This window comes from Acipenser ruthenus, chromosome 21, assembly GCF_902713425.1.
Source record: "Acipenser ruthenus chromosome 21, fAciRut3.2 maternal haplotype, whole genome shotgun sequence".
In the NCBI taxonomy this organism is placed as follows: domain Eukaryota; kingdom Metazoa; phylum Chordata; class Actinopteri; order Acipenseriformes; family Acipenseridae; genus Acipenser; species Acipenser ruthenus.
The window spans coordinates 26,033,309-26,058,854 of record NC_081209.1 but is presented as its reverse complement, the minus strand read 5'-3'; the positions used below and the strand labels follow the sequence as shown (position 1 = coordinate 26,058,854).

General features: G+C 43.6%; 4 protein-coding genes across 5 annotated transcripts; 3 read left to right on the top strand and 1 right to left on the bottom strand.

Moving 5' to 3' along the window:
* The first annotated feature begins 39 nt into the window (after nt 1-39).
* On the top strand, nt 40-3,028 carry LOC117428111 (guanosine-3',5'-bis(diphosphate) 3'-pyrophosphohydrolase MESH1-like). Of its 2 annotated transcripts, none has more exons than XM_034917251.2 (4): nt 40-273; nt 1,173-1,228; nt 1,731-1,971; nt 2,694-3,028. In XM_034917251.2, the coding sequence occupies exons 1-4, from the start codon at nt 162-164 to the stop codon at nt 2,822-2,824; spliced, it is 540 nt and encodes a 179-aa protein (XP_034773142.1). In that variant the 5' UTR covers nt 40-161; the 3' UTR covers nt 2,825-3,028. The 2 variants fall into 2 exon arrangements, with proteins under 2 accessions (XP_034773142.1, XP_058851293.1); XM_058995310.1 differs by having other exon boundaries at nt 1,731-2,001.
* Nucleotides 3,029-5,427: 2,399 nt separating this feature from the next.
* On the top strand, nt 5,428-10,161 carry LOC117428110 (microfibrillar-associated protein 1-like). The gene is made up of 8 exons (XM_034046727.3): nt 5,428-5,684; nt 6,602-6,815; nt 7,137-7,266; nt 7,423-7,610; nt 7,889-8,158; nt 8,339-8,498; nt 8,762-8,851; nt 9,183-10,161. Exons 1-8 carry the CDS (start codon nt 5,603-5,605, stop codon nt 9,357-9,359), a joined length of 1,311 nt encoding a protein of 436 aa, XP_033902618.1. The 5' UTR covers nt 5,428-5,602; the 3' UTR covers nt 9,360-10,161.
* A 444-nt stretch (nt 10,162-10,605) lies between these two features.
* On the bottom strand, nt 10,606-12,281 carry LOC117428112 (huntingtin-interacting protein K-like). Its single transcript, XM_034046729.3, has 4 exons — nt 12,069-12,281; nt 11,388-11,443; nt 11,115-11,166; nt 10,606-10,963 (listed from the first exon to the last, which is right to left on the bottom strand). The coding sequence occupies exons 1-4, from the start codon at nt 12,228-12,230 to the stop codon at nt 10,868-10,870; spliced, it is 366 nt and encodes a 121-aa protein (XP_033902620.1). The 5' UTR covers nt 12,231-12,281; the 3' UTR covers nt 10,606-10,867.
* A 2,793-nt stretch (nt 12,282-15,074) lies between these two features.
* Nucleotides 15,075-25,307, top strand: LOC117428003 (serine incorporator 4-like). The gene is made up of 12 exons (XM_058995308.1): nt 15,075-16,021; nt 16,222-16,389; nt 16,970-17,148; nt 17,577-17,656; nt 18,373-18,466; nt 20,133-20,344; nt 20,893-20,988; nt 22,782-22,908; nt 23,095-23,167; nt 23,353-23,392; nt 23,635-23,785; nt 24,765-25,307. The coding sequence occupies exons 1-12, from the start codon at nt 15,953-15,955 to the stop codon at nt 25,000-25,002; spliced, it is 1,527 nt and encodes a 508-aa protein (XP_058851291.1). The 5' UTR covers nt 15,075-15,952; the 3' UTR covers nt 25,003-25,307.
* Nucleotides 25,308-25,546: the final 239 nt, after the last annotated feature.

Genomic DNA, 25,546 nt, shown 5'->3' with positions numbered 1-25,546 from the left:
CTGTGCACTTTGGAGCACGGACACAAAACCAAGGGGTACAACCGCAACAAAGCCAAACGCATGCGCAGATGCTGGAGTACATTTCCATTGCACTTATTATTGAGACATTGTAAATTGTGGGTTTCTGTGATACTGGTCTGATCTTTTTACCGAAACAAGGGATGAACTTGGAAACTGTCCTGCTGCTCGAGACGGTCAACTTCGCCGCCGAGAAACACAAAACCCAGCGGCGCAAGGACCCCGAGGCCACCCCTTACATCAACCACCCCATCGGTATGGTGCCCAGGGAAATGGTGGTGGCAGCTGCACCCCATCGGTATGGTGTCCAGCGGAATGGTGGTGGCAGCTGCACCCCATCGGTATGGTGTCCCGCAGAATGGTGGTGGCAGCTGCACCCCATCGGTATGGTGTCCAGCGGAATGGTGGTGGCAGCTGCACCCCATCGGTATGGTGTCCCGCAGAATGGTGGTGGCAGCTGCACCCCATCGGTATGGTGTCCAGCGGAATGGTGGTGGCAGCTGCACCCCATCGGTATGGTGCCCAGGGAAATGAGGGTGGCAAGACTGAACTTAATTTGAATGCAACCGAAATAAGTTTGTGAAGGTGACGGGTTTTGTTCTCAGTGTGTGGGGAAATAAAAAAGGCAGTTGTCGCGGCAGAGGAAAGTTGGGGAAAGTTTTAAATTTACGATCTTTACAATTAATAAAGGTGTCACCTGAGATAATTTAACAACTATATCACTGATATTATCAGCCTAAACCTGTGACACATTGCCACTGAGTAGACATAAGATAATCGGTAATTACAATCGCCAAATACACACCTGCGTCACATGTCAGTGAGACCTTTCTGCAGAAATATGCAGTGCAAAAGGTCTGACGTTTCTAGTTAAGAAAACTTCCGGCTTTTTCTTTTTTTGTGGTCGTTTCTTGTCGTTCACCATTGTTAAGAGCGCGTGAAAAGCATGCTCAATTATCACAGTAGGGTAATTATTGTAAAAGTATTGGCTAAGAAAAATAACATGTTGTAAACATTTTGTATGGCAAAGGGAGTGGGGGAACAGTACATCATAATAAAGCCGGTGAGCTTGGCATTTTGTTAAAAAGCTGAGCTTGGTGGGTACATTATTAGAAAAACTTGAAAATGAACATAGCCTGCCTTGTTTATTTCAGGAGTCGCCAGAATTTTAAGTTATGAAGGTGGAATCACAGACATTACAGTCTTGCAGGTACTGTGAATTTACTTGATAAGATTCTTTCTGCAGTATCAGATCTAGTACTGATGTGAATAAGACTCCCATTGCATACAGTTTGAGACGTTCCGAGTTTGAATATGAGCTCAGTTAGGCTATCTGAGCTTGTTGCTAATTTAAGCCAAACTGGAGTGGATCAAACTGCAGCCTTGCCTAAATCCTCAAGAGCAGCATGTAATTGTTTGTAGCAAGTTGCTTGTTTAGCAGCTGTAGTCACTGTGCTCTGAAATCGATTTGCTCTGTTAAGTGCTTTGAAATACAGTACTGCAGTGTATGATAAAATGCAAACGAAACTTGATTACCTCCTCTGTGTTACTTAATGCTTAGTAAATGACAGTTATGTCTGCTTGAGATGTAACAATGTAAGGCAATTAACTGTGGGTGTATTTCCAAAAATTTGTGTTGATGACCTTTGTCAGCATAACTCGGCGGACATGAATAATAGTGAAGCGGTGTATGTGTTTTGCTCCCCTCGCAGGCGGCACTGCTCCACGACACAGTGGAGGACACAGACACCAGCCTCCCCGAGCTGGATGCTGTGTTCGGGGCCACAGTGGCACGGATCGTTCAGGAAGTGACGGATGACAAGGCGCTGTCCAAACAGGAGAGGAAGCAGCTGCAGGTCGAGCATGCTCCTCACTGCAGCCACCAGGCCAAGCTGGTCAAGCTGGCTGACAAGCTGTACAATCTCAGGGACCTGAACCGCTGCACCCCCTCCGGTGAGACTGCCCGCACGGGCACCCCCTCCGGTGAGACTGCCCGCACGGGCACTCCCTCCGGTGAGACTGCCCGCACGGGCACTCCCTCCGGTGAGACTGCCCGCACGGGCACCCCAGCCGTGCACACCACAGACTCTGCAAAAACCACTTTGTGATTTGTATTGTGTAACTTTCACAAAGTGAGTTAACAACTCCAATGCTGATATTTTATTGTTTTTTGAGAATGTATTCATATTAACCCTTTCATGCATGGTAACCTCATGTTGGGAACAGAAAAAAAGTCTTGATATTGGGAAATATGGAAGATGAAAATGCATGAAAGCCTCATATGAGGATGCACATTTTCCCACATATAAAGCAATGGGAAAAAATATTAACAAAAAATATATTTATTGTGTGTCCAAAACATTTTTTTTCTGCTATTTTCAGTATTTCGTGCAGGAAAGGGTCAAGAGGAGCCATTACCATTTAGTTGTTAATATTATTAGCATTCCGTTATCATGTGCTGAGCCAGTATTGCAAATATAATGCAGTTTTCCCCTAGACTGCCTCATGAGAAGGTAGAACAAAGTGAAGTTACTGTTTTTGGTAAGGAGACATACTACAGTAGACTTGTATTCCTATGGCAGGCATGTGTAAAATAGAGAGGCTTTGTTGCTCTGTATCACTGTGTGTGTGCTCCCAGCTCTGCCTGATGGAGGTGTTCCTGTGTTTGCTTGCAGGCTGGACTCCGCAGCGTGTTCAGGAGTATTTCACCTGGGCAGTGCAGGTAGTGAAGGGGCTCCGGGGGACAAACGCTGCCTTGGAAGAGAAGCTGTACCAGCTCTTTAAAGAGCGAGGCATTGAGACTTGACCAGCAGAGGGAGCCAGAGAAAATCTGTCAATCAGAACCATGAACAGAACACAACAGAACACACAGCTTTTCTTTCAGGTTGATCGGGGGGATAAAGACTTGGGTTTCGCTTTGGTTTATACATTTATGTGAATAAAAAAAAAAAAATGATGTGATTTTTGTCCTGATGCCTGGTTTAATTAAAGACTTGATCATCTAATTTCATTAAGTAGCTTCCTTGTAGTTTCTGTAAGGTAGAGCTATAAGACTAACAGCTGCTTTCACAGAGCCTGTTTACCATTAATGTTTCACACACCCTGATTAAATTCTTCATGTTTCCTTAGGTAAGGTAGTCTAAGATTAGTGCTAATTGGGGTTGTGAACCAGTCATAAGTCACGTTAATATTTAGATTTAATTTGTGGGGAGTGCTTCAAGGTTCTATAATAACAGACACAAAAGTCACAAGCTAGTGGCCTGAGGTATTAGAGTGAAGTGAAACTAGTACAAATTATCTATTTGTCTGTGCAATAAAATGACAATTCAAAGGCCATACAAAACAGAAATGCATGATCACTGGGGAAGCAGTTCACACATCTGAGGAACTGAAACCCACACCCTATAAGTTTGTATGTTGCTGGGTGGAGTTTAGTCTTGTGCAAAATTCAGTTGTGTTTCATTTATGCCAGCTGAACACAGGCTAGTACAGAGAGTACTGTAGTGTCAGTAATGAATGCCTTCTACATCTGTGTGATCCTCAGTTGCTGTGCTGGAGTGAAAGGTAAGGCTGCTAATTCAAATTATTGACTAAAAGAGGAAACTGGTTCTTGGATCAAAAAATAAATAATAGTGATCAGGAGCGGAGATATTCTGTATGGAATAGGCATTGCAGATTTAAAATGTTAGCCATGTTTAAAACAGGAATATTGACTGTAGAAGATCATCATGTGTCTTGAACAATAAAAGACTACACACGTTCTAGAGGGGATTACTGTGTTTTGTGATTTAATTGAACACTGGGTCTTGTTATGAAGCTCAGGAAGAATGAGATAATTGAAACAGTATAAAACCCCAAAAAACTAACCACAGCAATAATGTATTACTTGGTTTTGTTTGTTACAATCTTTAATCTGCTCTTGTCTTTAATCTACAATCTACACTGCTCTTGTTCACAAACAAGTAAAATAATGAATTATAAAATATATAGTAAAATTTCAGCAATTTCAATCCTAGCTTAATTTTGCACAAATCAATATATACTGTATATATATATATATATATATATATATATATATATATATATATATATATATATATATAAACAATTATGAAAATTATAATTTATTTTTCTATTCTGGAAGATATCGTTAACCCCAGAATGAATTTTCAAGAAGCGATTACATTCTTCTGCAATTTAACTGAAATGTTTGTTTGTTTTAGGTAAAGAGGACTATGGAGGTACTTTGTCGGTAGAAATCTATGGATTTAGTAAGTTTTTCTGCCTATTTAGAAACCTTTTTCTTATAGATGTGTAAATGATATCAATGAACATGTGTGTATAAAAGTACTATTTGGTAAGGGACAATGTAATGCTGTAGGGAGCAGGACACTTCTTATTCAATCCATGGTATACCTGCATAGATACAACGTGTCAAAGCTGAAATGATAAAAACTACTTGTTGAAAACAATGCCAGCCCTGCTTCTCTTTCTCTTGTGACAGGGATTCCTAGCCCTGTGTACTGGCTCGTGCTGCAGTATGTCTCACTCTTCAATGGGGTCTGTATAGTTCTGATAGTCATAATGTTATTGGAAATCAGGAGGGCCATGAAGAGACTGGAGATGGCCTGTCTGCCTCGGGCTGGACATCTTATTCCCACCCTGTGAATGGGTGCGCTGGAGAGAGGGAGAAGAGGGACCGACAGAGAGAGATTTGGTTCCAAGCTGCAGAACAGTTCTCCTTTGTGTGTCTTCACTGGAACCAAGCCCATCTATGTGCCCTTCTCCTGGTTCAGGACACTTACTAAATATACTGTACAGTAAATGCAATAGCTGCAACAGGAACAAAAAATACTCTACATGTTCTAGTTCCCCTATTTATTAAAAAATCAGTTTTTTGTAACCAGTACACCAAAGCAATATACTTTAAAGGATGCATGCGTTGTTCTTCTCTTGTGATAAGAATTGAAATGTATGATCTGCATTATAAAGAAATATACATACTATATATATACCGTATATGTACACATACACTGTACAATAGCTAGTTTTTGTTGTTTTTTTTTAATACTGTAGTAAAGATTACATGTAAATCAATTAATATTGATTGACTATTTCTTGTTTGTGTAGTTTCATTGGTTTTATTTAACTGCTAATATATATATATATATATATATATATATATATATATATATATATATATATATATATATGAAAAGAGGACTTTGTCAGTAGAAATCTATGGATTTAGTAAGTTTTTCTGCCTATTTAGAAAACCGTTTCTTATAGATGTGTAAATGATATTCAATAAACATTTCATGTGTATACAGATAAAACAATTAGCATTTGCAATAATAGGAAGATCTAAAATGCATGCTTGCATGTTAGCGTCCGACCGCAGAAAAATGTGTGAATTCACCCTCTGAGAGACCGCCCCTTTCTGACATCATCACCACTCTGTGTGTCCGGGGCAACAACATCCGCTGTTAGGCACTGCGGAGGAGTTGTGTGTATCGCAGCATTTTAAAAAAAGATAGTGATATTTGTTTTCATTTATATTTTTGGTTTTTCAATTCGGAGAGCCATGTCGGCCCAGAACTCTCTTAACATGAAGCAGCCGCCGATCCAGTCAACGGCCGGAGCCGTGCCGATCCGAAATGAGAAAGGTAAGCGAATCCAGCTCGGGTTAGGTTTAAATCGAGGGCCGGGGATCAGCCTTTGCTATACGGCGTGCACTTGCAGGTTGACAGGGTGGTAAAAAAAAGTAGCACCGTAGTTTTACACGCTTTTCCACATCAATGGCTGTTTCTGAGAGAGCTCGTGTGATGGAGAACCAAGCATATCAATATTCGGTGAGATATCGAGACCGGCGCTGCTTGACCAGGCCTCTTAGGTCGATAAGTATTACTCGCGGATGTAATGAACAGCTTAAAGATTGAAAAACAATGGCGTGCTACCTAGTATTATATCAAGTAATTAAATTTCAAATTAAAATGATGAAATACCCATTCACAAACCATAAAAGCTCAGTTTGTTACTTCCGTGTTTATTAGAACAACCCAGCGCATGCTTCGTAGTAACTCTATATACTTTGCTATATAACTAAACACTAAGTTAACGGTTTTCTTATTTACACTACTGTGTCAACACCTTTCAGGGTCATTATGTGAAAACAATTTTACATGTCAGACTAATACTAATAACAAACCAAGATTATTTTGTAGTGATGGGTCTATCCAAAGTAAACCATTTTGATCATGTCTTGGGTTTGCCAGTAGTCTGAAATGGGTCGAATGTAAACAAACGTTATATTTTCATGCAGTGGCCTGGCTGCTGTATGTGGTATTTGAAGTTTAGTGGACATACTTTGGTACTGTAATAAAATGAGGCAAATGTTATATCTTAAAAGCAGTTGTATAACTAAGCTTCTTTCGTGCTGTATCGTATGCTTTATTGTGTCAGTGTGAGTTGAAGCTATGTTAAGGTGTGTGTGTTGACTCTTAAATCCAAGTTGTAGGTTTTTGTGTGTCAGTAGGTTTATACCCCACAGTGTTTAATCTGTCTGTCGATGTTTCTCTTCCAGGTGAGATTTCTATGGAGAAAGTGAAGGTGAAGCGCTATGTGTCAGGAAAGCGTCCCGATTATGCCCCCATGGAGTCCTCGGATGAAGAAGAGGAGGATTTCCAGTTCATTAAGAAGGGGAAGGATGCTGAGCCAGAGGAGCTGGAAGAGGAGGTGGTCTCGGACCCTCGTCTTAAGCGTCTGCAGAATCGTGTCAGTGAGGATGTGGAGGAGAGGTACAGTACTAGAAAACATTAGTATGTTGCCTCACCATTAGAGATGCAGATTCGCTGCTTCCTTAAATCTCTGACGGGCCTCAAGCTGTATATGTACAGTTTGCATATAACCTGTAACTGGTAACTACAATAATAAAAAAAAATCTTTAGTAGAACATTAACTGAAAAAAAAGATCTATATTTATGCACACACATTTCCCAAAGCGTCACACTAGAGCTGCTCAATTCCAGATTTGTGAGTAATAACCACCTAATATGAAACATATCGGAGCAATTGATTTTTAAGTGACAGACTCTTATCCGTCCCCCCAACTTCCACAGACTGGCAAGGCACAGGCAGATTGCAGAGCCAGAGGTGGTAATGGAGAGTAGCTCAGAGTCAGAAGAGGAAGGCTGGCTCCCAGACCGAGAGGAAAGCAGTGAGGAGGAAGAGGAAGAAGTGGATGATGAGGTGAGTACTGGCTGGGATAGGCTGTGTTTTGCTGGGTGGTTGGGCAGTAACTGTGGAGGAGGAGATGCTGTAGGTTATGGTTTGCATATTGCCTCTAGTGGTGGTTCGGGGGTTTTGTGATACAGACTGCTCATTCTAATTGTCTACCCCCCCAAGGAAATCGAACGCCGGCGAGCAATGATGCGCCAGCGTGCTCAAGAACGAAAGAATGAGGACATGGAGATAATGGAGGTGGAGGAGGAAGGTAAATCCGGAGAGGAGTCTGAATCAGAATCAGAGTACGAGGAATACACAGACAGCGAGGATGAGGCTGAGCCCCGTCTCAAACCAGTCTTCATCAGAAAGTAAGAATAAAGTATTATAGTACAATAAGAGGTATAGAGTTAAACCTTCCTGATTGTCATTCCCGTCTTGCAGAGTTCAAATTAAATTTCCTATTATCATGAATATGTGTGGCAAAAGCTTCATTTATTGTGTTGTCTGAAGGGAAGAGATCAAGTTTGGTCAAACTTAGCCTTAGGTACAACCTGGTCCATGTTCTGTAGTAATGCCATCAGTGCTGGTTCTTTAGTTAGCGAGGGTTGTAATGATTAACTTGTATTAATGATGCTTCCCCCTGCAGGAAGGACCGTGCTACAGTAGCTGAGCGTGAGGCAGAGGAGCTGCGTCAGAAGGAGTTGGAGGCAGAGGCAAAGAAGCAGGTGGAAGAGCGAAGGCACTATACACTGAAGATAGTGGAGGAGGAGGCAAAGAAGGAGTTTGAGGAGAACCGACGCACAATCGCTGCACTTGAGGCGCTTGACACAGATGGAGAGAATGAGGAAGAGGAGTACGAGGCCTGGAAGGTCCGAGAGCTCAAACGCATCAAGCGGGACCGGGAAGCTCGTGAAGCGTGAGTATTAGGAGGGTTCTCACTTTTTGGTTTTAACTAAGGCTTGATGGTACCCGCCTGTTTCTACATGCTATCTCTGTCCTCCTAGTTTGTAACCTGTGTCCACTCAGTATAGAATTGGCTTTGCATAATGTTGCTGTATAGGTCTGACTGTTTGTTTTTTGTTCTTTGTGTCCACAGTATGGAGCGTGAGAAGGCAGAGATTGAAAGATTCCACAATCTCACCGAGGAGGAGCGCAGAGCTGAGCTTCGCTCCAACGGCAAGCTCATCACCAACAAAGCGTCAAAGGGCAAATACAAGTTCCTACAGAAGTACTACCACAGAGGAGCCTTCTTCATGGTGAGTACTGTGCACAGAGTAGGAAGAGCAGAACTGGGTGCAAACTGCAATCCAGAAAACTTCAAAACATGATTCAGAAATGTGCTTGACACATTTAACTTATTAGTTGCTCAAAAAGGGAGACTTGTATGTTTGAACTTGCTTATTGCACATTCGTTTTAGCTTTGTTTTTTTGTTTTTATTTCAAATGGTGCTTTACAAAATAGTACTGTGTTGTCCATCTTTTAAAATTGTTTTTTTTTTTATCTCTTGTGTGATTCCAGAATGAGGAACAGGATGTTTTCAAAAGGGATTTCAGTGCACCCACACTGGAGGACCACTTCAACAAAACCATCCTGCCCAAAGTCATGCAGGTGAGCTGGGTGCAACTGATCTCAGGCTTGACACACAGATAAGATCAGACTGAAGTTCTTCACAGAAAGCAAACCCTTTGAGTTTGCTTTTGTGAAGTATAAAGGGACGTTGTCTAATTTACTTGGAGAAGTAACGATAGGTTGGAAAGTGGAGCATGTTGACTGAACTCCATTTGAAAGATGCCATGGAAAGTTTGTCTAGACTTGGTACTCGGTGGGGAAACTGCAGATCGTTGTATGGACAGCTCTGTTTCTGACTTTCTTTTAATATTTCTAAAGAAAATACGAAGGCTTTATTACAAATTGTTAATATTTTTCTATTTATTTTTAGGTCAAGAATTTTGGCCGTTCCGGGCGCACTAAGTACACCCATCTGGTGGATCAGGACACAACTTCCTTTGACTCTGCCTGGGCTCAGGAGACCGCACAGAACAGCAAGTTCTTCAAGCAGAAGGCTGGGGGCGTGAGGGACGTGTTTGATAGACCTGCTGTCAAGAGGAAGACTTAAGCATCGGAGGAGTGTGTCGGGTTTAAGTTGAAGACTGTTGTGCTGTCAATAGAATCAGATTTCTTGCTGCAGGGCAGTGTGCGTCTCGGACACTCCAACTCAAAGATCTGTCCCTCTCCCTCACAAAAGACTCTGTAGACCAGGCAAGATATCGACTTGGAATACATTTCATTCATGGAAAATGACCTTAATGAAAAATAGGTTACTTTAAGGAACCCAGGAAAGTCCTTGCTCTGCTGTTTCTGTTTGCTTTGACACTGAGCTACAATGAAGCAGAGAGACTCTGACAAGATCATACTGCTTTTCCAATGGGACTGAAGTAGCTTTCTTTATCCCCTTATATGATACGTTGAATATTTTCATTGTACTTATGTAGTTTAATTAAAAAAATGACATCAAAATACATGTCTGTTTGCAGTGTGTACTGTAATCTATAGTGGCTGTAGCACAATATATACCCATTATCTGTTGTAAATTTCATGGCCAAGTTCATGTTCTTTGGTTTGGTTTCACAGACCTGAATAAGCATTAATCTTTGACTATCTAATATTGCCTTAGGTTAGGTAGTCCAAGGTCAGTGTAAATTGGAGGCTGTAAAATCACCCTTAAATGTTTTCCACTGGGTACCATCAATAAACCTTAGCTAACGTTAATATTTTTATTTTACACACTTTGTAAAGACCCTTTATTTCCTTACTTAATGATATTTCTTTTGTAAACTAATAATTGCAATGTTTTAAACACGAAGGTCTAAATCCTAAATAAATCAGACTTGCTAATTTTGTGGCAAGTGGAATATTCATTTAGTTTTATTGTGTATCCATTGAAAAGTGTTTAAAGCTCTGGGATACACATTCACGCAGAGGATGACTAGGGTGTATTATAAATATTGCTGGTAGACTAGTGAGTAATCTAGTTATTCAGGAAACTGGCATCCAGGTCGTATCTTAAATATGCACCGAGCCCCATACTTGCATGTAAAGATTGTGCAACATCCACTGCTTTAGATTACTTTACTTTACTGATTATTTGTAAACACCTTTGTCTTATGCATTTCTAGGTAAGGCATTTTTAAAACTAAATGCAGCCTTTTTTTTTAGGTTTAATTTAGGGCACCAAAAAAGTCTACTGAAAATGTGGTTCAACTTTGCTTAGGTGATTTAGACATGGTTGCCTAACAGAAGCAATTTTATTAATTGTATATTGGACCAGGTGCATCATTCTTAAAATCAAAGTCACAGCTAAATATGTATCAGATACATTTATTTTGTTTCTTGAAATACAAACATACTCCATTTTTGTCGATGAGCCAGTAAGATCTAATGGACTCATTAAAGTCAGTAAACGCCACGCTGGTAGGGGAAAAGCAGTCCAACAAACAGTTTCCTGTCTCCATCCTGCAGAAAAGCGAAACCACCTCAAGACATTTCCTGGTTCTGAATGCTGGGTCCATCTTTGAAAGCAGTTCTCCGGAACCTCAATTGTGTGTCTTGGTACGTGCAGGGGAATCAGTTTGTGAGCGCAATCAGTGCCTCCACCACATTGCCCATGTGTTCCCTCAGGCTGCGCTCTGCTACTCCTCGAGGAATCTCCATCTCTGTCATCTGAGAACAGAAGCAGGGTTATGCTTGTTTTCCAAACACTAGATACATAAGAAATACCATCAGTGAACAGGAATGAAGGCTTCCACAAACAATCATGATTATCCCTCCCAAGCACTATGCTTTTTGCTTTGCCTCCTAAACTCATACTTACAATGAGCTCCACATCATCTTTCTTGATGGTGACCTTGGCCAGCTCTCTCTCTCTGTCAACACAAGTGCAGTTCATTAAAACCTCTTACAGCTGTTAGCATTCACAAACAAAGAAACCCCCATACAGTGCCTGTTACAGTTAGCCTCCAAGTATAGGAGAGATATAACGAGGGCAGCACAGATCAAGATTAAGAAAGACTCCAGCTGTTACTGTAAGGTATTGTTTAGAGATTTAGGTAGAGCTGGGTATAGAGATGCAAACATTTGTACTCGCCTCTCTTGTTTAGCTTTCTGTTCCCTGGACCTTCTGTCTCCGATCACAGACATTGCCTGGAGAAAAGAAATCCAGGAATCTTCAGATAAAGAGCAACTGCTGAGCATATCATAAATGCAGAGAACAACAATACTTCTGTGCATATTTGTTAGTTGTATTTCTCATAAAAGGAGCCCAGCATTATTATTTTTGTTAATGTAGTATTACTGGAAACTCTTTATTTACACAGCTTCCCTTAAAGTACTATACAAAACACACAATACAACAACCAGTAGTCCCATGGTTTTTTGGGGGGAGGGGAGGGGGTTTACCGGTGAAATAAAGAGATTTGTGGTAAATTTGGGGGGTAGTTATAACTGTTACATGCTGGAAATGTTAAGAACTACAGTTGAAATGTACTATATATTTTTTTGTATTCTCGGCTCAACTCTGTCTCAGCTGTTTCTCTGTAGTGTCGCTGTAGCAGATTTTTGTTTCCATTCTGGCGTTATATCTATAACTCCCACCTTTTTTTCTCTCTAAATATTTATCTGACCGTTTAAAACTTTTTTTTTTCCTCCACTAGAAATGAGCGACACTTCCAGACTTTTGTTCTGGTGTCTATACGTGTTTTATACAGGCAGTAGGCCTCTTCCTCACTCGCCCCGCGTGTCTCCCTGTCTGGCTCATCGCCAGCCTTACCGTTTCCAGGTCAGAACTGGAGATCTCTTTCTCCTCTGCATAATCGGTGACACGCTCCAGATCGGCCGCGCCGCTGTCATGTTTGCGGGGTTTCTCAACCGGTTTTCCCGTGCAGTTCTCGTCGGCTTCCAGTTCTAAATCTACGTCTCCCTCTGCGGCCATGTTTGCAACTATGACTCCGGAACGGAAAAGTGGCGGAACTCAGTCTTATTGCATCTTCGGATGGTATTCCAGCGAACACTAGACGTCACGTGATACGAGCGCTGCCCCGGGAACAAACATTACATTGTGTAACATTTCAATTAATGCTTTTCATTGGATGCTCACTTTCTTGATCAACACACAATATTAATACTAATAAAAATGCATTTGAAAAACATCTCTAAGAATCTGGAATATTGTCCAGTGTGTACAAGAAACATCTGGACGAGTAATGGTTCCTGTGGTAGAATAGCACGTCTAGATATACAGGAGAACATTGCTTCTAGCAACAGGAAAAGCTGATATGTAAGACAAGAAATGTCAGGTTAATGATGTTGTATAGAGCTCAGCACATTATCGGTACTGTTTTTTTTCTGCAGTGGATGATTTAAGAGCAGTTTCTGCACTGCCTATTCCTGTCTCCTAATAGGCTTAAGTGGCTGGATTTTTTAAATCATGTTCAATTCCTAGAGTTTAGAGGCACACAGGGTACATCGTGCCCACCATCCTGATAATTGGCTTTGCAATTTGCAGAGACACTTAAATTATGTCAGCCTGCACCCCCGCCCCTACCCCAGATAATTGCTCCTTGGGAACACAGCTCCCACTGTGGCAGCTCCCAGAGGAATGGTGCTAGAGCTGGGGAGACACTTCTGTCCGAAAACCAAGCAGTTCATTTTGGTGTATGATTAACCCCCCTGCCTCTGCTGACCTCTGAACTTCACACCGAATCGTGTCTCAGTCTGGGCTGTGATGCTGTCTCGCTGCATCTGGGGCCAGGTAAGAAGCAGCGCCTCTGTAGACAGACAGGCAGGCAGGCAGCATGGGATTGTGTGAACTTTGTGTATTAGTGACATGTGCACACTGGTGAGGGTTATTTCATTGTAACTCTCTCGGGTCCTATTGGTAAGCTTACTATTGTAGCTAGATGTAGGTTTGTGGATTCTATTGGTGCTTTTTGTATGGTTTGCAATTTGGGTAAGTTTACAGTTTATGTTGTATAGTTTGACAGAAGCAGGTGATCTCTGCTTTGGACGAGAATGAAGTTGGCTTGAAGTCTTTTTTTATTTTATACATTTCATCTGTAAACCACAAGATAAATGGGGAGCGAAAAGTAAAGATGTTTAGTTGTAAAACAGTTTTAAACTTCTTTTTGTCCTGAGTTATGATTCCTGTTATAGTGAGCAGTGATTGTTTAATATGCACACCTGGTTGTTCATAGTTAGTCCCTACTCCTGCTAAACACTCCCCCCCAGCACTGTGTCCTTACTTAACGAGGGACTCGTGTTATAACGAAGGTGATGGTAATAGGATTTCATTTGTTTGGGAACCGGTTTGCCCAGTAAACTTCTAATTGACTATAACAGGTAAAGCTTAGATTGTGTGGCTCAGAGGAGATTAGGGATCTAAATCAAACAGGCCCACCCTGGATTGACTGGGATTGAACTGGCATCAATTGGATAGTGTGTTTGTGCGTACGCTGAGTGTGACGAGTAATGTGTGTAAGCGGTTACTTGCAAATCCCCTTTTCCATTGAGTCTTAGTATGCGCCCATCCCAGCTATTTTAGGGTTATTGTAGGGTTGGGTATTTTAAAGGTTAAATAAGTTCAAAGTTTCATTTTCTAACTTCTCCCTTATGATGATAAGAATTGTCGCCAGAGTTAATTCAATGTTGATTTTGTTCTGTATTATCGAAGCCTGTAGAATCCTATTTGCTGCCTCCTTTTTGATCACTTCCTGATTCCAAACAAATCACATGATCCTGTGAATAGTAACACAGTAACAGTAAAAGTAAGAAAAACATGAGGGCAGCAGAGTTCAAAAGTGGCATCATGTGATTTCAATAGAATCAGGAAGTACACAAAAGGGGCCGGCAACTAAGATTGTACAGGCTCAGATAACTGTTAGTGTTGTTAAAGTGAATGAGGAAACTTTCAAGCTGTATTCTGCTTTCATGCAAACTCATCTTCCCGAGTACCTGTCCTGCATATCTGTATTCTGAACACTGCTTGCACTTGTACTGGGAGCACTAAACTGTGTGGCCCCACTTTAACTACAATAACAGTGCTATTATAATGACCTGACTAAAACATTCCTACACCCATGATGTTAATGAGTTCTTATAATTATCACGCAATTCTATCTGAGGACTGTGCTGCCTGTTTACTTGACAACAGCAAGATGAGAGCCATTTGCCAGACAAGGGATTAATCATACCCCCAGTGGCGTAATCTATCCATGTTCTATTAAAGCTTCTTTGTTTGGTAACAGGTCGTGATGCTGTTGTTTTCTAACTGCTTGGCTTCACTGAATTCCACACAGTATTGTGTATATTATCTGTAATGTGGCTTATGGGCGGTAACCCAAGGAGACTGACCAGGGTTATGTGATTAAGACTGGGAGGCGGTGTAGTCTAGTGTTTAGAGCTGGGGACAAGGTGACAATGTGGTCTAGTGTTCAAGCTGAGGGACTAGGAAGCAGTGTGGTGTAATAGTTATAGGTGAGGCATGCAGTGTGCCCGAGTGCAACGGTAGGCATCCTTGGCCCATTCCATTCCAATGTTCTTCATTATTTAATTGATCTTCAGCAGGGTCTAAAGAAATACATGTGAGGAACTTGTTGAAAAGTTCTGCAATGGAATGGACCAGAAGATTCATGGTTGTCTTAGCTGAGGACTGACAGATCACTTCACCTCGAGTTATAGAAACAAGCAGACATCATCCACGGCTACATAAGAAGGGTTGGCTGCTGTCAAAGCTCATTGGCTGGAGGCATCTGCTGTGATAATTCTAGGTTGCAAATTCTTTCATAACATGCAACCCCCATTTACCACCTTTTCTTTTGATTCAATTTCATGTGTGTGGTTTTCATGTGTGATCTCTTGCACTGGTAGCTAAAGGTTGTTAAAAATGATGGAGCATTGCGAGTCGTAATATGCAAAATCACTACTTAGATTAATTCCTTTATTTTGCCCTAATCCGATTAAGTCTAAAAAGAAATCCTGCTGTGCGTCCTGGCCCCTGCGTTGCTGAACCCCTCTCTGATGTGGCTGCAGTGACAGATGGTCTGACACATGGTGCTGTAGTCTGACTAGCTAATCTCCCTGGTTTGAGCACAGGGGCTGGGGGAAGGGGATGGGCTGGTTAGCTGTCCTGTAGACTCGAATGGGTGCTTCACGAGGATCTGCAGCAGGTTCGATTCATGGACCGGTCTACATTCTCAAGGTCTGTTTTGCACACGGTTCTTCCAAGCGTCTCGCTCTCTTGGGTTACTCTCAGAAACTGCGTTTTTTCTTTGGATTTGAGAGCCAGCTGCAAAGGAGGCCCGCCAATCGAGCTGTGTCCTGTGGGAGGGGAAGTATCGCTGCATGAACTGGAGACTCCTGGGTGCTGGCAGTGTGTGGCACTCCTGCAGTCAGCTGTGGAATTGGAGGATGTTTTGCCTGCACCTGGGCTGGATTTCAGCAGAGTTTTTCAGTTTTCCCTTGTGAGCAAGGCGTTTGAAGAGTTGGAGGACTTTTTTTTCTGGAAACCTTTAATGATAATCTGAGGGATTCCGCAGTTGCGTGATCCTTGCAGCTTAACTCCGGGGATTCTCTTCTCTTCATTCACCTGACAAGCTGACAAGCGCTCTCCGACAGGATGTAGGGTTTTGGAGAGCTTTCTGAAAGTGAGGATCCAGGATGTCCACTGCCCAGGCGCTCCGACGCAGCGGGCTCTGCCGCTACTTCATTAACGCAGTGGCCTATCAGGTGAGAGAGGAAAACCCTGTTCCGTATTTAAATTGGTGCTGACATGCTGGGGAGTGTTAGGGTACGGTCAGGAGTGTGGGTTCAGTGTAGTAAGTAGAGTGGAAAAACGATCATACCTTGTCCTTATATGTTGCCATATATATATAACCATATATTCTAGTGTTTACATACAATGACACTGTGTTTCCATCCTTGTCCAGGTATGTTGCTGCTGTGGCCCTGCCCCATTCTCCCTGTGCTGTTCCTGCTGTCCGTCCATTAAAGCGTCCTCCGGAACACGGGTCATGTACACTCTGTTCCACATCTTGGCCTGTGCTGTCAGCTGCCTCATGCTGTCCAGGACTGTCTCAGAGGCAGTGCGAGAAAATGTGAGTAAAATCACCTCCTCCATTCCCTGTGTGTGGTTATGTATCTGTGGGAGTGCTTGTGTTTGAGATTGATGCGTTTGTAAGGAACAATGGAGAGTGCTCCGAGACAGCAGGTGACAAGAATGAGGAGCTCTGTTTGTAAGTGCACTGTGCATTATTATTAACGGTTGCATGATGAAAAGTATGAACATATTAAAATGAATGGCATCTCAGCAGTCTCTTACTCAGGTAAATCAGTAAGGAGAGATATCCAGACAGTGTTAGTGTGCTGGAGCCTGTGTCCTAGTGTTCTTGAAGTGTTAGTGTGCTGGAGCTTGTGTCATAGTGGTCTTGCAGTGTTAGTGTGCTGGAGCCTGTGTCATAGTGTTCTTGCAGTGTTAGTGTGCTGGAGCCTGTGTCATAGTGTTCTTGCAGTGTTAGTGTGCTGGAGCCTGTGTCATAGTGTTCTTGCAGTGTTAGTGTGCTGGAGCCTGTGTCATAGTGTTCTTGCAGTGTTAGTGTGCTGGAGCCTGTGTCATAGTGTTCTTGCAGTGTTAGTGTGCTGGAGCCTGTGTCATAGTGTTAGTCCTCTGTGTTCCAGGTGCCTTTCTACTCCCTGATCTGTGAGCACATGCAGGGCACTCAGGACTGTGACATTCTGGTTGGCTACTCGGCTGTGTACCGGGTCTGCTTCGGAACCGCCTGCTTCTATCTGCTGCTGGCCGTCTTCCTCATCAACGTCAAGTCCAGTCAGGACTACCGGGCCCTCATACAAAACGGGTCAGTGCCGGAACACGTCCTGCCGCTCATTAAACTGTGCTTAGACGCTGAAGTTACAGGGTAACTGCACAAGCACACATGTACTGATTTCTTCAGCAGTTACTACCCGATTACAAGAATAAGTCCTAATTCATTTGTGATTGGGTGTAATTAATTACGCAACAGCAGAAGTGCAATGCACTGCAGGTAAGACTCTTTCACGTTTCAGGATCTGCAGCACGTTACCTGATAACTGTAACCCACGCAAAAAACCTATTCTCTGTTTAAGAGCATTGAAAGAAATTCTGCCATGTAGAGGTTCTAGGGCGCGTCCCGTCTCTCCAGGAGGAGAGCTTCATGAGTCAGGGTCTCGCTGTGCTCTCAGAGCAGCATGTGTTGCGATGGTCAGTCTCCGCTCAGCATTCTCTCTGCCTGTCTCTGTGCTGCAGGTTCTGGTTTCTGAAGCTGCTCATGCTGATTGGGATGTGCGGTGCTGCCTTCTTCATCCCCACCGAATCCTTCCTCCACGGTGAGAATGCATTATCTAACAAACTACCCTTTTAAAAGATGAGCACTCAATTCAGTATAAAGTCATGTATTCACTCATAAAAATTGCTTCCGATTTTGGGACAGTTATTCTTACTAGCTTGAATTTTTACCACGTTTACCTGTGCCGGTGCTAAGCATTAGCATGCTTTTTCCCATGCTTGGCAAACACGGAAGGAAGAGAACTATAGTTTGAGTTGTTTGACTATTAAACAAAATCATTTTGTTTTTTAAATGTTCTTGTAATTAAGGAATTTTACGTGGTGCACAAGGTCCCCATGTGGCTACATACTGTAACTGCTCATTTATTAAGGAATTTTTAAAGTGAATGTAAAATTACTTTTTCACTGCAACAGTCAGATGCCAAATAACAGATTTATTGTGGTCAAGTGATTTTACACAGAAACCTACAATGAAATGAGATGGCTGCTTAAACTAGCACACTTCTTATACTCGAGCACCAGGGGGCAGCAGAGCTGTAACCTACACCTACAGTATGAGAGCTATAGTATTTATTTCTCTGCCTGATCCTCATACTCACCGTATCTGTCTGTTTCAATGTGTTTCTGCTCCCACATTTGAATACAGTGATACAAGCAAGGGGCAAACTCTGCCCTGAGTTTGTATAGTGCTCATACTGTTGGGACAGATTTGTAAACTCCATCCAAGTCATCAGTTTTTTTTTTTTCTATCCCCTAGCCTGGCACTATGTTGGAGTTGCTGGTGGATTTTCCTTCATCCTCATCCAGCTGGTCCTGATCACAGCGTTCGCTCACACCTGGAACAAGAACTGGTGAGGGGGCTTCTCTGAATTACGAGCGTGGACCCATCCTTTGGGTTTGCTTCATTTCACAGCATATTGGGGAGTGATCAGGGGTTCCTCTGTCACAGGAGTGCCGCTCAGTGAGATTGTACTTCGATTATATATGCATTATAACAGCAGACAACGAGAAAGCAGGGCCGGCGCCAAGTGGGGGCTTGAGGGGGTCCCCCAGTTTAGATCTAGTGCCCCCCCTCTCCCAGATTGAGATACAAATATATGACAAGTCATTCATAAAAGTGAAGTTAAACACAAAAATCTAACTGTAATGTGTGCTATTTTGTGGACAGTTTCTAAGGCTGTGTAGTTTTTGTAATTTTAGTACCATATACTTCCCATTAGCAACCCCCTCTGCAGCCGGGCCTGCGAGAAAGTGAACTGAAGTTTCATAGCTACTGATAGACATCCTCAGGCTATCTCACCCTGCCCTTTACAATGCAGTGTTTGCAGTTGGTTTTGATGAAGTGAGGAATGGCTGCTGTTGATTTACAAGGGAAGGGGAAAAAGAAAAATCACAGCATCGTAACCGAATCATTCATACCATTGTTTGTCAAGGCTGTCTGACGTCATCCATAAAATAAAATCTGCAAAGCCTTTGTTTGATTTAAATACTCTGTCAACGGCTCACAAACAACCAGCAATACATTACAGGTGTATAGCTGTTCTAAAAAGCCTTTGGAAGCGCTATGTGGTTGAATCTCCTTTCAACTGAGAGCCAAGAAGATGATTCTTTAATCTTGAAAGACAGCACAGTCAACAATCACAGGTGCAACAGAGGCCCTGTATCCACATAGGAGTGGAGATTCCATAGAAATAATAACTGTTGTTTCATTGTAAATACTATAGTATATTTTGGGATATTGTAGCACCAGGTTTAATAGATACAATCAATTGATTAGGTAGTATGTGATCATGGCTTTAATAGGCTGGTTCAATTTAGTAACAAAAACAAAGGGAATGGTGAACTGCAGCGTGCTAAACCGGTACTATAGCAAAATGGAGCCAGTCCATGTGATCCTTGAGCCTCATTGTGCATTAAGAACTCAGTGATCTTGGATGTTGCCCTGACGAATAACTCAGGCGTTCCACGTGTGAAAGAACACGCTAGACCTCACTTGGTAATGTGCTGTACAGAACCAGTACAGATCTTCTTTAAGTTCCATAAAGACGGCCATCTCATCCCACTCTCTGATCGCTACCCCTCCCGGCCAGGCACCTTGCAGCCAGATATTCCCCATAAACATCAGCACACTGCAGACCCTTTCCCACTGCACCTCAACGCTCAACAATCTCAGTTCATATTTTACAGCTCCTGGCAGCTTAAAATGTTCCAAGCGCAGCAGGCTTTCAATTTGATTTGGAGTGCTTCCAACTAAAACAAACTCTGTAAGGGATCCCTGTGCTGTACTGCTACCAGCCAGACACCAGCCTGAGAGAGACTGGCCTTTACTGCTACTGCGTGTCAGTTGCTTGGTGGTTAGGTGCTGGGCTGCAGTGTTGGAGATCGTGGGTTTGAGTAGCTCAGTGGTTAGAGAACTGGGCTGCAGCGTGGAAGGTAGTGGGTTTGAGTAGCTCATTAACTAGTGAAATGGGCTGCAGGTTGGAAGGTAGTCTAAACTGTTTTTCTCTTTCCCTGTAGGCTGACTGGCGCAGCAGAAGACAAGCGGTGGTACTTGGCGGTTCTTTGCGCCACCCTGATGTTTTACATCATCGCCTCGTCAGCCTTCTCCTTCATGTACAAATACTACACCCACCCTGCCGGCTGCCAGCTCAACAAAGCCCTGCTGATTACCAACCTGGGCCTGTGCGTGTTCATGTCCTTCATTGCGGTCACCCCCTGCGTGCAGCTCAGTGAGTCTCCCATACTGCAGCGAGGGATGGGGGCATGAGGGTGGGATCTGAACCTCAATAAAGGTTTTCTTTCAACCAGTTTCCACTTTTCAAAACACTACAATAAGTGTTGGAATTCAAATGTCATTTTGTTATATTTGAGCTCAGATATAAGTGGGGTCTAGAAATCAAGGGGCTGCCTGGAACAACAAGGTGCTGTAGCTTGGGCTGCTCCTCAGGCTAGTGGTCAGGAGTCACAGTGCTTTAATGGGAATGGAATAGTCAGGCTAGTAGTACCTTGGGGTAGTGTTTTCTTCCTGGGTAATGCTCCACCTTCCCACCATGAAATCTTAACTACAAGGGCGGTTATTGCTTGTGCAGAGACCTGTCACAGCTGACACTAAACTGATTTATTGCGGTAATTTCAAAAGAGAGTTTGCAAGACATTTCTTGTCTGAAACAGCAGGCTGGGAGGCGATGCCGTGCCTTTCAGGCCTCGACAGCAGAGCGATTGTTAATTGTCTTTGTATCAAAGCGCAGACACGGCGAAACCTGTTTTGTGATTTCAGAACAGCCACGGTCTGGACTACTGCAGGCGTCCATCATCAGCTGTTACGTCATGTACCTGACGTTCTCCGCACTGTCCAGCCGGCCTCCAGAGAGAGGTATGTAACTGAAACCTGTCAATGTCACCCCCCCCCCACCCCCACACCTTCAACACACCGGTACCTGTCAGTGTCTCACCTGGAATTTCAAACACAGCAATTGCTTTGAAATGTATTTCACGTAATGATGTTAATAATGGCAACCGTAACAGTTTGATGAGATCAGTTTGATAATGTGAAAAATGTGCCCCTCCCAAGCCCATGGGCAATAGAACTCATTTCCCAGCATTCTCGATTTATGATCCGTTGAAGAAATTCCTCCTGTTTTTTTTCTGTCAACATGTACTGCACTCATAAAAAGAGTTTGCAGGGTGATGAGCCCAGGTCCATTTTTATGAGACCTGTTATTCCTGCCACAGCACTGAGATGATAAAGCAATGCATTACCAGTGTGTAGTGTTAGTTAATACCATCGATACCAGTACATCAAAATATGAAACTATTCTTCCAATGGCAAATCTCATTTGTACAGGACCATCGGGTCAGGGGGCATTGGTGCAGAAAAACAGGCCATGCTTTTCAGTGACGGGCCAGTTTAGAGAAGTCTAATATTGAGCATAACACTTAAATACCCCCTAACCGTAATCTTAATTAAGGTCAGGGTTAGGGTTAGGGTTAGAGATAGGGCAATGGCTCAAAGAGAATGTTTCACATGTAGTACAGTTTTACACTGGCCTGTGTTTGTGCACCAGGTACAGAGTGTGGCTCGTCTTTCTGCACTTATTCCAGGATAGGAATTACTGCAGAGCAGGCAGAGTGCAGTGACCCTGTATCATGACCTGATTTACCCACCTCCGTGGGGACAGGGTCTCTTTTTCAGGGGAGTCTTTTCATCAGTAGGAGTCTCTTGCAGTCGGGAGATAGGGCTGTTCCTGACAGAGAAGACTGTAATTGTGTCTGCTGTCCTCGGGGAGTTTGGGTAGATGCACTGACTTGTTACAGAAACAAAATGTAAAGTTATTACTGCGGCTTACCAAGGTTCAGTCTTACCTGATTGCCATCTCTCCAGGTTATCTCTAAGGTGGCAGCCTTACCTCTTTTGCACTCCTTGCTATTGAGTGGAATGACTATTGTGGGGTGAAGGTGACAGGTTTATCCCGCTGTGCCATTGCAGTCCCTCGCTGTGCCATTGCAGTCCCTCGCTTTGCCATCGCAGTCCCTTGCTGTGCCATTGCAGTCCCTCGCTGTGCCATCGTAGTCCCTCGCTGTGCCATTGCAGTCCCTCGCTTTGCCATCGCAGTCCCTCGCTGTGCCATCGCAGTCCCGTGCTGTGCCATTGCAGTCCCTCGCTTTGCCATCGCAGTCCCTCGCTGTGCCATCGCAGTCCCTCGCTGTGCCATCGCAGTCCCTCGCTGTGCCATCGCAGTCCCTCGCTGTGCCATTGCAGTCCCTCGCTGTGCCATTGCAGTCCCTCGCTTTGCCATCGCAGTCCCTCGCTGTGCCATTGCAGTCCCTCGCTGTGCCATTGCAGTCCCTCGCTGTGCCATCGTAGTCCCTCGCTGTGCCATTGCAGTCCCTCGCTTTACCATCGCAGTCCCTCGCTGTGCCATCGCAGTCCCGTGCTGTGCCATTGCAGTCCCGTGCTGTGCCATCGCAGTCCCTCGCTGTGCCATTGCAGTCCCTCGCTGTGCCATTGCAGTCCCTCGCTGTGCCATCGCAGTCCCTCGCTGAGGATGTAGTAGCTCTGATGTTGTTTGGTACCCTAGCAGTAGTCTAAAAATGAAATAAGCTATGCATTGGCACATCCTAGAGCATTATTTGAAGCAGTAATATTGTTGGTGATTTGAATTGCAGTGGAGCACCAGGGCCGGAACATGAGTGTGTGTTTCCCGATCGTCAGTAAAGACGGGCAGCAGACTGAGGACAATGTAGTGGCCATCATAGGAGCCACCATCATGTACTGCTGCGTGCTCTTCGCATGGTAGGTAATGTAGTGGCCATCATAGGAGCCACCATCATGTACTACTGCGTGCTCTTCGCATGGTAGGTAATGCGGCCGATGGCTGGCTGATTTCTAGCATCATTTTGAATGGGGGCTGGTTGAAAGCAACAGACTTTTAGTTCTCTGCATTTATGCCCTTTTTTAATTCCTCGCCTCTCCCGGCAGCAATGAAGCCTCTTACTTGGCCGAGATGTTCGGACCCTTCTGGATGATTAAAGTTTATAGATACGAGTTCCAGGTAAGAGAGGGTCACGCTGCACTGTTTTTGTCCTAGCTGAGATTTGGCACAGTGCTTAGAGATGCTGAATGGCTACGTATTGCAGTTGCTGTATGTTGCTGGGAAAGTTAAAATTGAATGTGTTTGCACACCACTAATTCTGTTTAGATTTTGTAATCAATCTCTCTCTCTCTCTCTCTCTCCAGAAAGCCAGCTGCTGTTTCTGCTGCCCCGAGGAACATGAAGGTGAGTAGTTAGAGAGGAGAGTGTCAGTTTGAACGCTGTCTTTTCCCTGCTATAGAGCCCGGTGTAGGGCCCTAATCTAAGCCCATGCTGAAAATATCAGCTCAGTGGATGTTATTTGTAAAGTGTTTTTGAAAAATAAATATCTTTCATTTCTGCTTCCTATACATTTTTGGGGGTGCCACTTATACACACTGCTGTTAGACAGGGGGTCTGTGTGTGACGCTGTTTTTCTCTTGCCCCAGAGCAAGTGTTTGAGGTGGACGAAGACAACAAGGGCGGTCAGAAGGTGATCCACAACGAGACGGACCGCGTGGCCTACAGCTACTCCTTCTTCCACTTCGTCTTCTTCCTCGCCTCGCTCTACGTCATGATGACCCTCACCAACTGGTTCAGGTAAAAGGCACCCTGTAGGGATGCAGTCACTACAGGGATGGAAATAAGACTCCTACTGCAAAGCTGCATCACCCATTCCAGGTTTTACTGTAAGCAGGTAAGCTTGTGTGGTCTATTAAACTCACAGGGATCAGGAAGGGGTCAAACTGCAATGCAATGGGATTTTTACTTCCATCCCTGCACTCACTCTAATGATAGGGTAGGTCCTAAATGTTTAAACTGGTGTGTCAAAATACTGATTGAGCGAGAAGCATTCTTCTCAGAAGTGTTTGAAATGCGCACCGCCCCTTGTCTAAAGCACATGAAGTCATTTTTTATTCTGAGTGGAGGCAGGTTCGTTTGTTGCTGCTCTAGCCAGGGGTCATAACTACACAGAATACAAGTCCCGAGTCGGGTCAAAGGTTGAAAGCTGTTTGTCATCAAGGTGTCTGACCAGGGAAATGGTGTGACCTCCAGGGAGCAGTGGCCCTTTGATTCCAGTCCGCTCCTGTCCGAATCCCTTGCAAATGAAAAATTCCATATGAGTGATTACCAGTGAAACAGGGGTATTACATCCACTGTTTAGACCACCAGCTACCCCTCCCCATGTCTCTCTTATAGAACCAGGTTGAGATATTATACACATCTTTCATGTTTCTGTACATCTTTCTTAATATCTGTCTTGGTTTTCCTAATCCAGTCTTCCCGTCTTGTTTGGAATTACATCTGGGGTGTGTTTTCTCCCTTTCTCAGCTGCATGGCTAGGATTTAAGGAAGACACATTATTGGAAGACAGGAAAGTGTAACTAGAATCACGTTTAAAATGTGCAGATGTGTTTTAAATCTCCTCTGCATGTGTAGTTAGGCCATTTGAATTGTGGTTAATCAGAACCTCACTTCACCAGCAGTGAAGCAGGAGTTTGTCTCCCTCTCAGTAATCCCAATTTACAGTACAGTCCAATAAGCCAGCTGTGTCTTTGTCACTCCCCTCCGATTCCAGCTACGAGACGGCCGTGCTGGAGACCACGTTCACCCACGGCAGCTGGTCCACGTTCTGGGTGAAGATGTCATCGTGCTGGGCCTGCGTGGTGCTCTACCTGTGGATCCTGCTGGCCCCGCTGTGCCGCTCGGAGCCCGAGACTCGGCCCAAACGCACCCGGATCAAGGTCAGGCGCTCCACCAGCCCATCTCAAGGAACCAGGGAGGACTGCTCTGTCTTTACCAGCCACAGCCTGTGAAGCCAAAGAGAAGCAAATACACCACCAGGGACTGAAGCAAATTCCCATTTGAATTCCCATTTAAGATCCTTTACGAAAAGAAACCGCAGTTCCAGTCGGTCGTGCACACTTTAAAACAACAGTGCAATTACAAGACTCGGTTATCGTAAGCAGGATAATGAGGGGGGGATAATGAGAAGGGAATCGCTTTCATCAGCTCTTTCTTCAGGCTGTCCTCTCTTACGGTTGGATCTGGTTTTGTTTTGTTTTGGTTTTTTTAATGAATAAATTCATTTTTTAAATCACTCAACACACAATGTGTTTTGTTTTTTTTATTTAATTTGAACCAAAAACAAATGTGCATTTCAGAGTAGCCCCTGGTTTATCTATTAAAAGGAATGCAGGTACAGCAAAGGGTTTACATGAATGTTTGTTTGTACAGTTTTTAAAGTAAAGATACACCTGCCCAAGGGGGACTGGCTATTGAATGCATGACTATTGAGGGTTAGTGAACTATGTCAAATCTGTACAGTTATAGATTAGACCTTACTGTGTGTAAAATGCA

Coding starts and splice junctions, on each gene's coding strand:
- LOC117428111 (XM_058995310.1), top strand. CDS start 162: ATGAACTTGGAAACTGTCCTGCTGCTCGAGACGGTCAACTTCGCCGCC. Junction 1,229..1,730: donor CAGACATTACAGTCTTGCAG/GTACTGTGAATT, acceptor CTCCCCTCGCAG/GCGGCACTGCTCCACGACAC. Junction 2,002..2,693: donor CCGCACGGGCACCCCCTCCG/GTGAGACTGCCC, acceptor GTTTGCTTGCAG/GCTGGACTCCGCAGCGTGTT.
- LOC117428110 (XM_034046727.3), top strand. CDS start 5,603: ATGTCGGCCCAGAACTCTCTTAACATGAAGCAGCCGCCGATCCAGTCA. Junction 8,159..8,338: donor GACCGGGAAGCTCGTGAAGC/GTGAGTATTAGG, acceptor TTGTGTCCACAG/TATGGAGCGTGAGAAGGCAG. Junction 8,852..9,182: donor TCCTGCCCAAAGTCATGCAG/GTGAGCTGGGTG, acceptor ATTTATTTTTAG/GTCAAGAATTTTGGCCGTTC.
- LOC117428112 (XM_034046729.3), bottom strand. CDS start 12,230: ATGGCCGCAGAGGGAGACGTAGATTTAGAACTGGAAGCCGACGAGAAC. Junction 11,444..12,068: donor CCAGTTCTGACCTGGAAACG/GTAAGGCTGGCG, acceptor TCTTTTCTCCAG/GCAATGTCTGTGATCGGAGA. Junction 10,964..11,114: donor AAGATGATGTGGAGCTCATT/GTAAGTATGAGT, acceptor TTCTGTTCTCAG/ATGACAGAGATGGAGATTCC.
- LOC117428003 (XM_058995308.1), top strand. CDS start 15,953: ATGTCCACTGCCCAGGCGCTCCGACGCAGCGGGCTCTGCCGCTACTTC. Junction 16,022..16,221: donor TTAACGCAGTGGCCTATCAG/GTGAGAGAGGAA, acceptor ATCCTTGTCCAG/GTATGTTGCTGCTGTGGCCC. Junction 18,467..20,132: donor CACACCTGGAACAAGAACTG/GTGAGGGGGCTT, acceptor CTTTCCCTGTAG/GCTGACTGGCGCAGCAGAAG.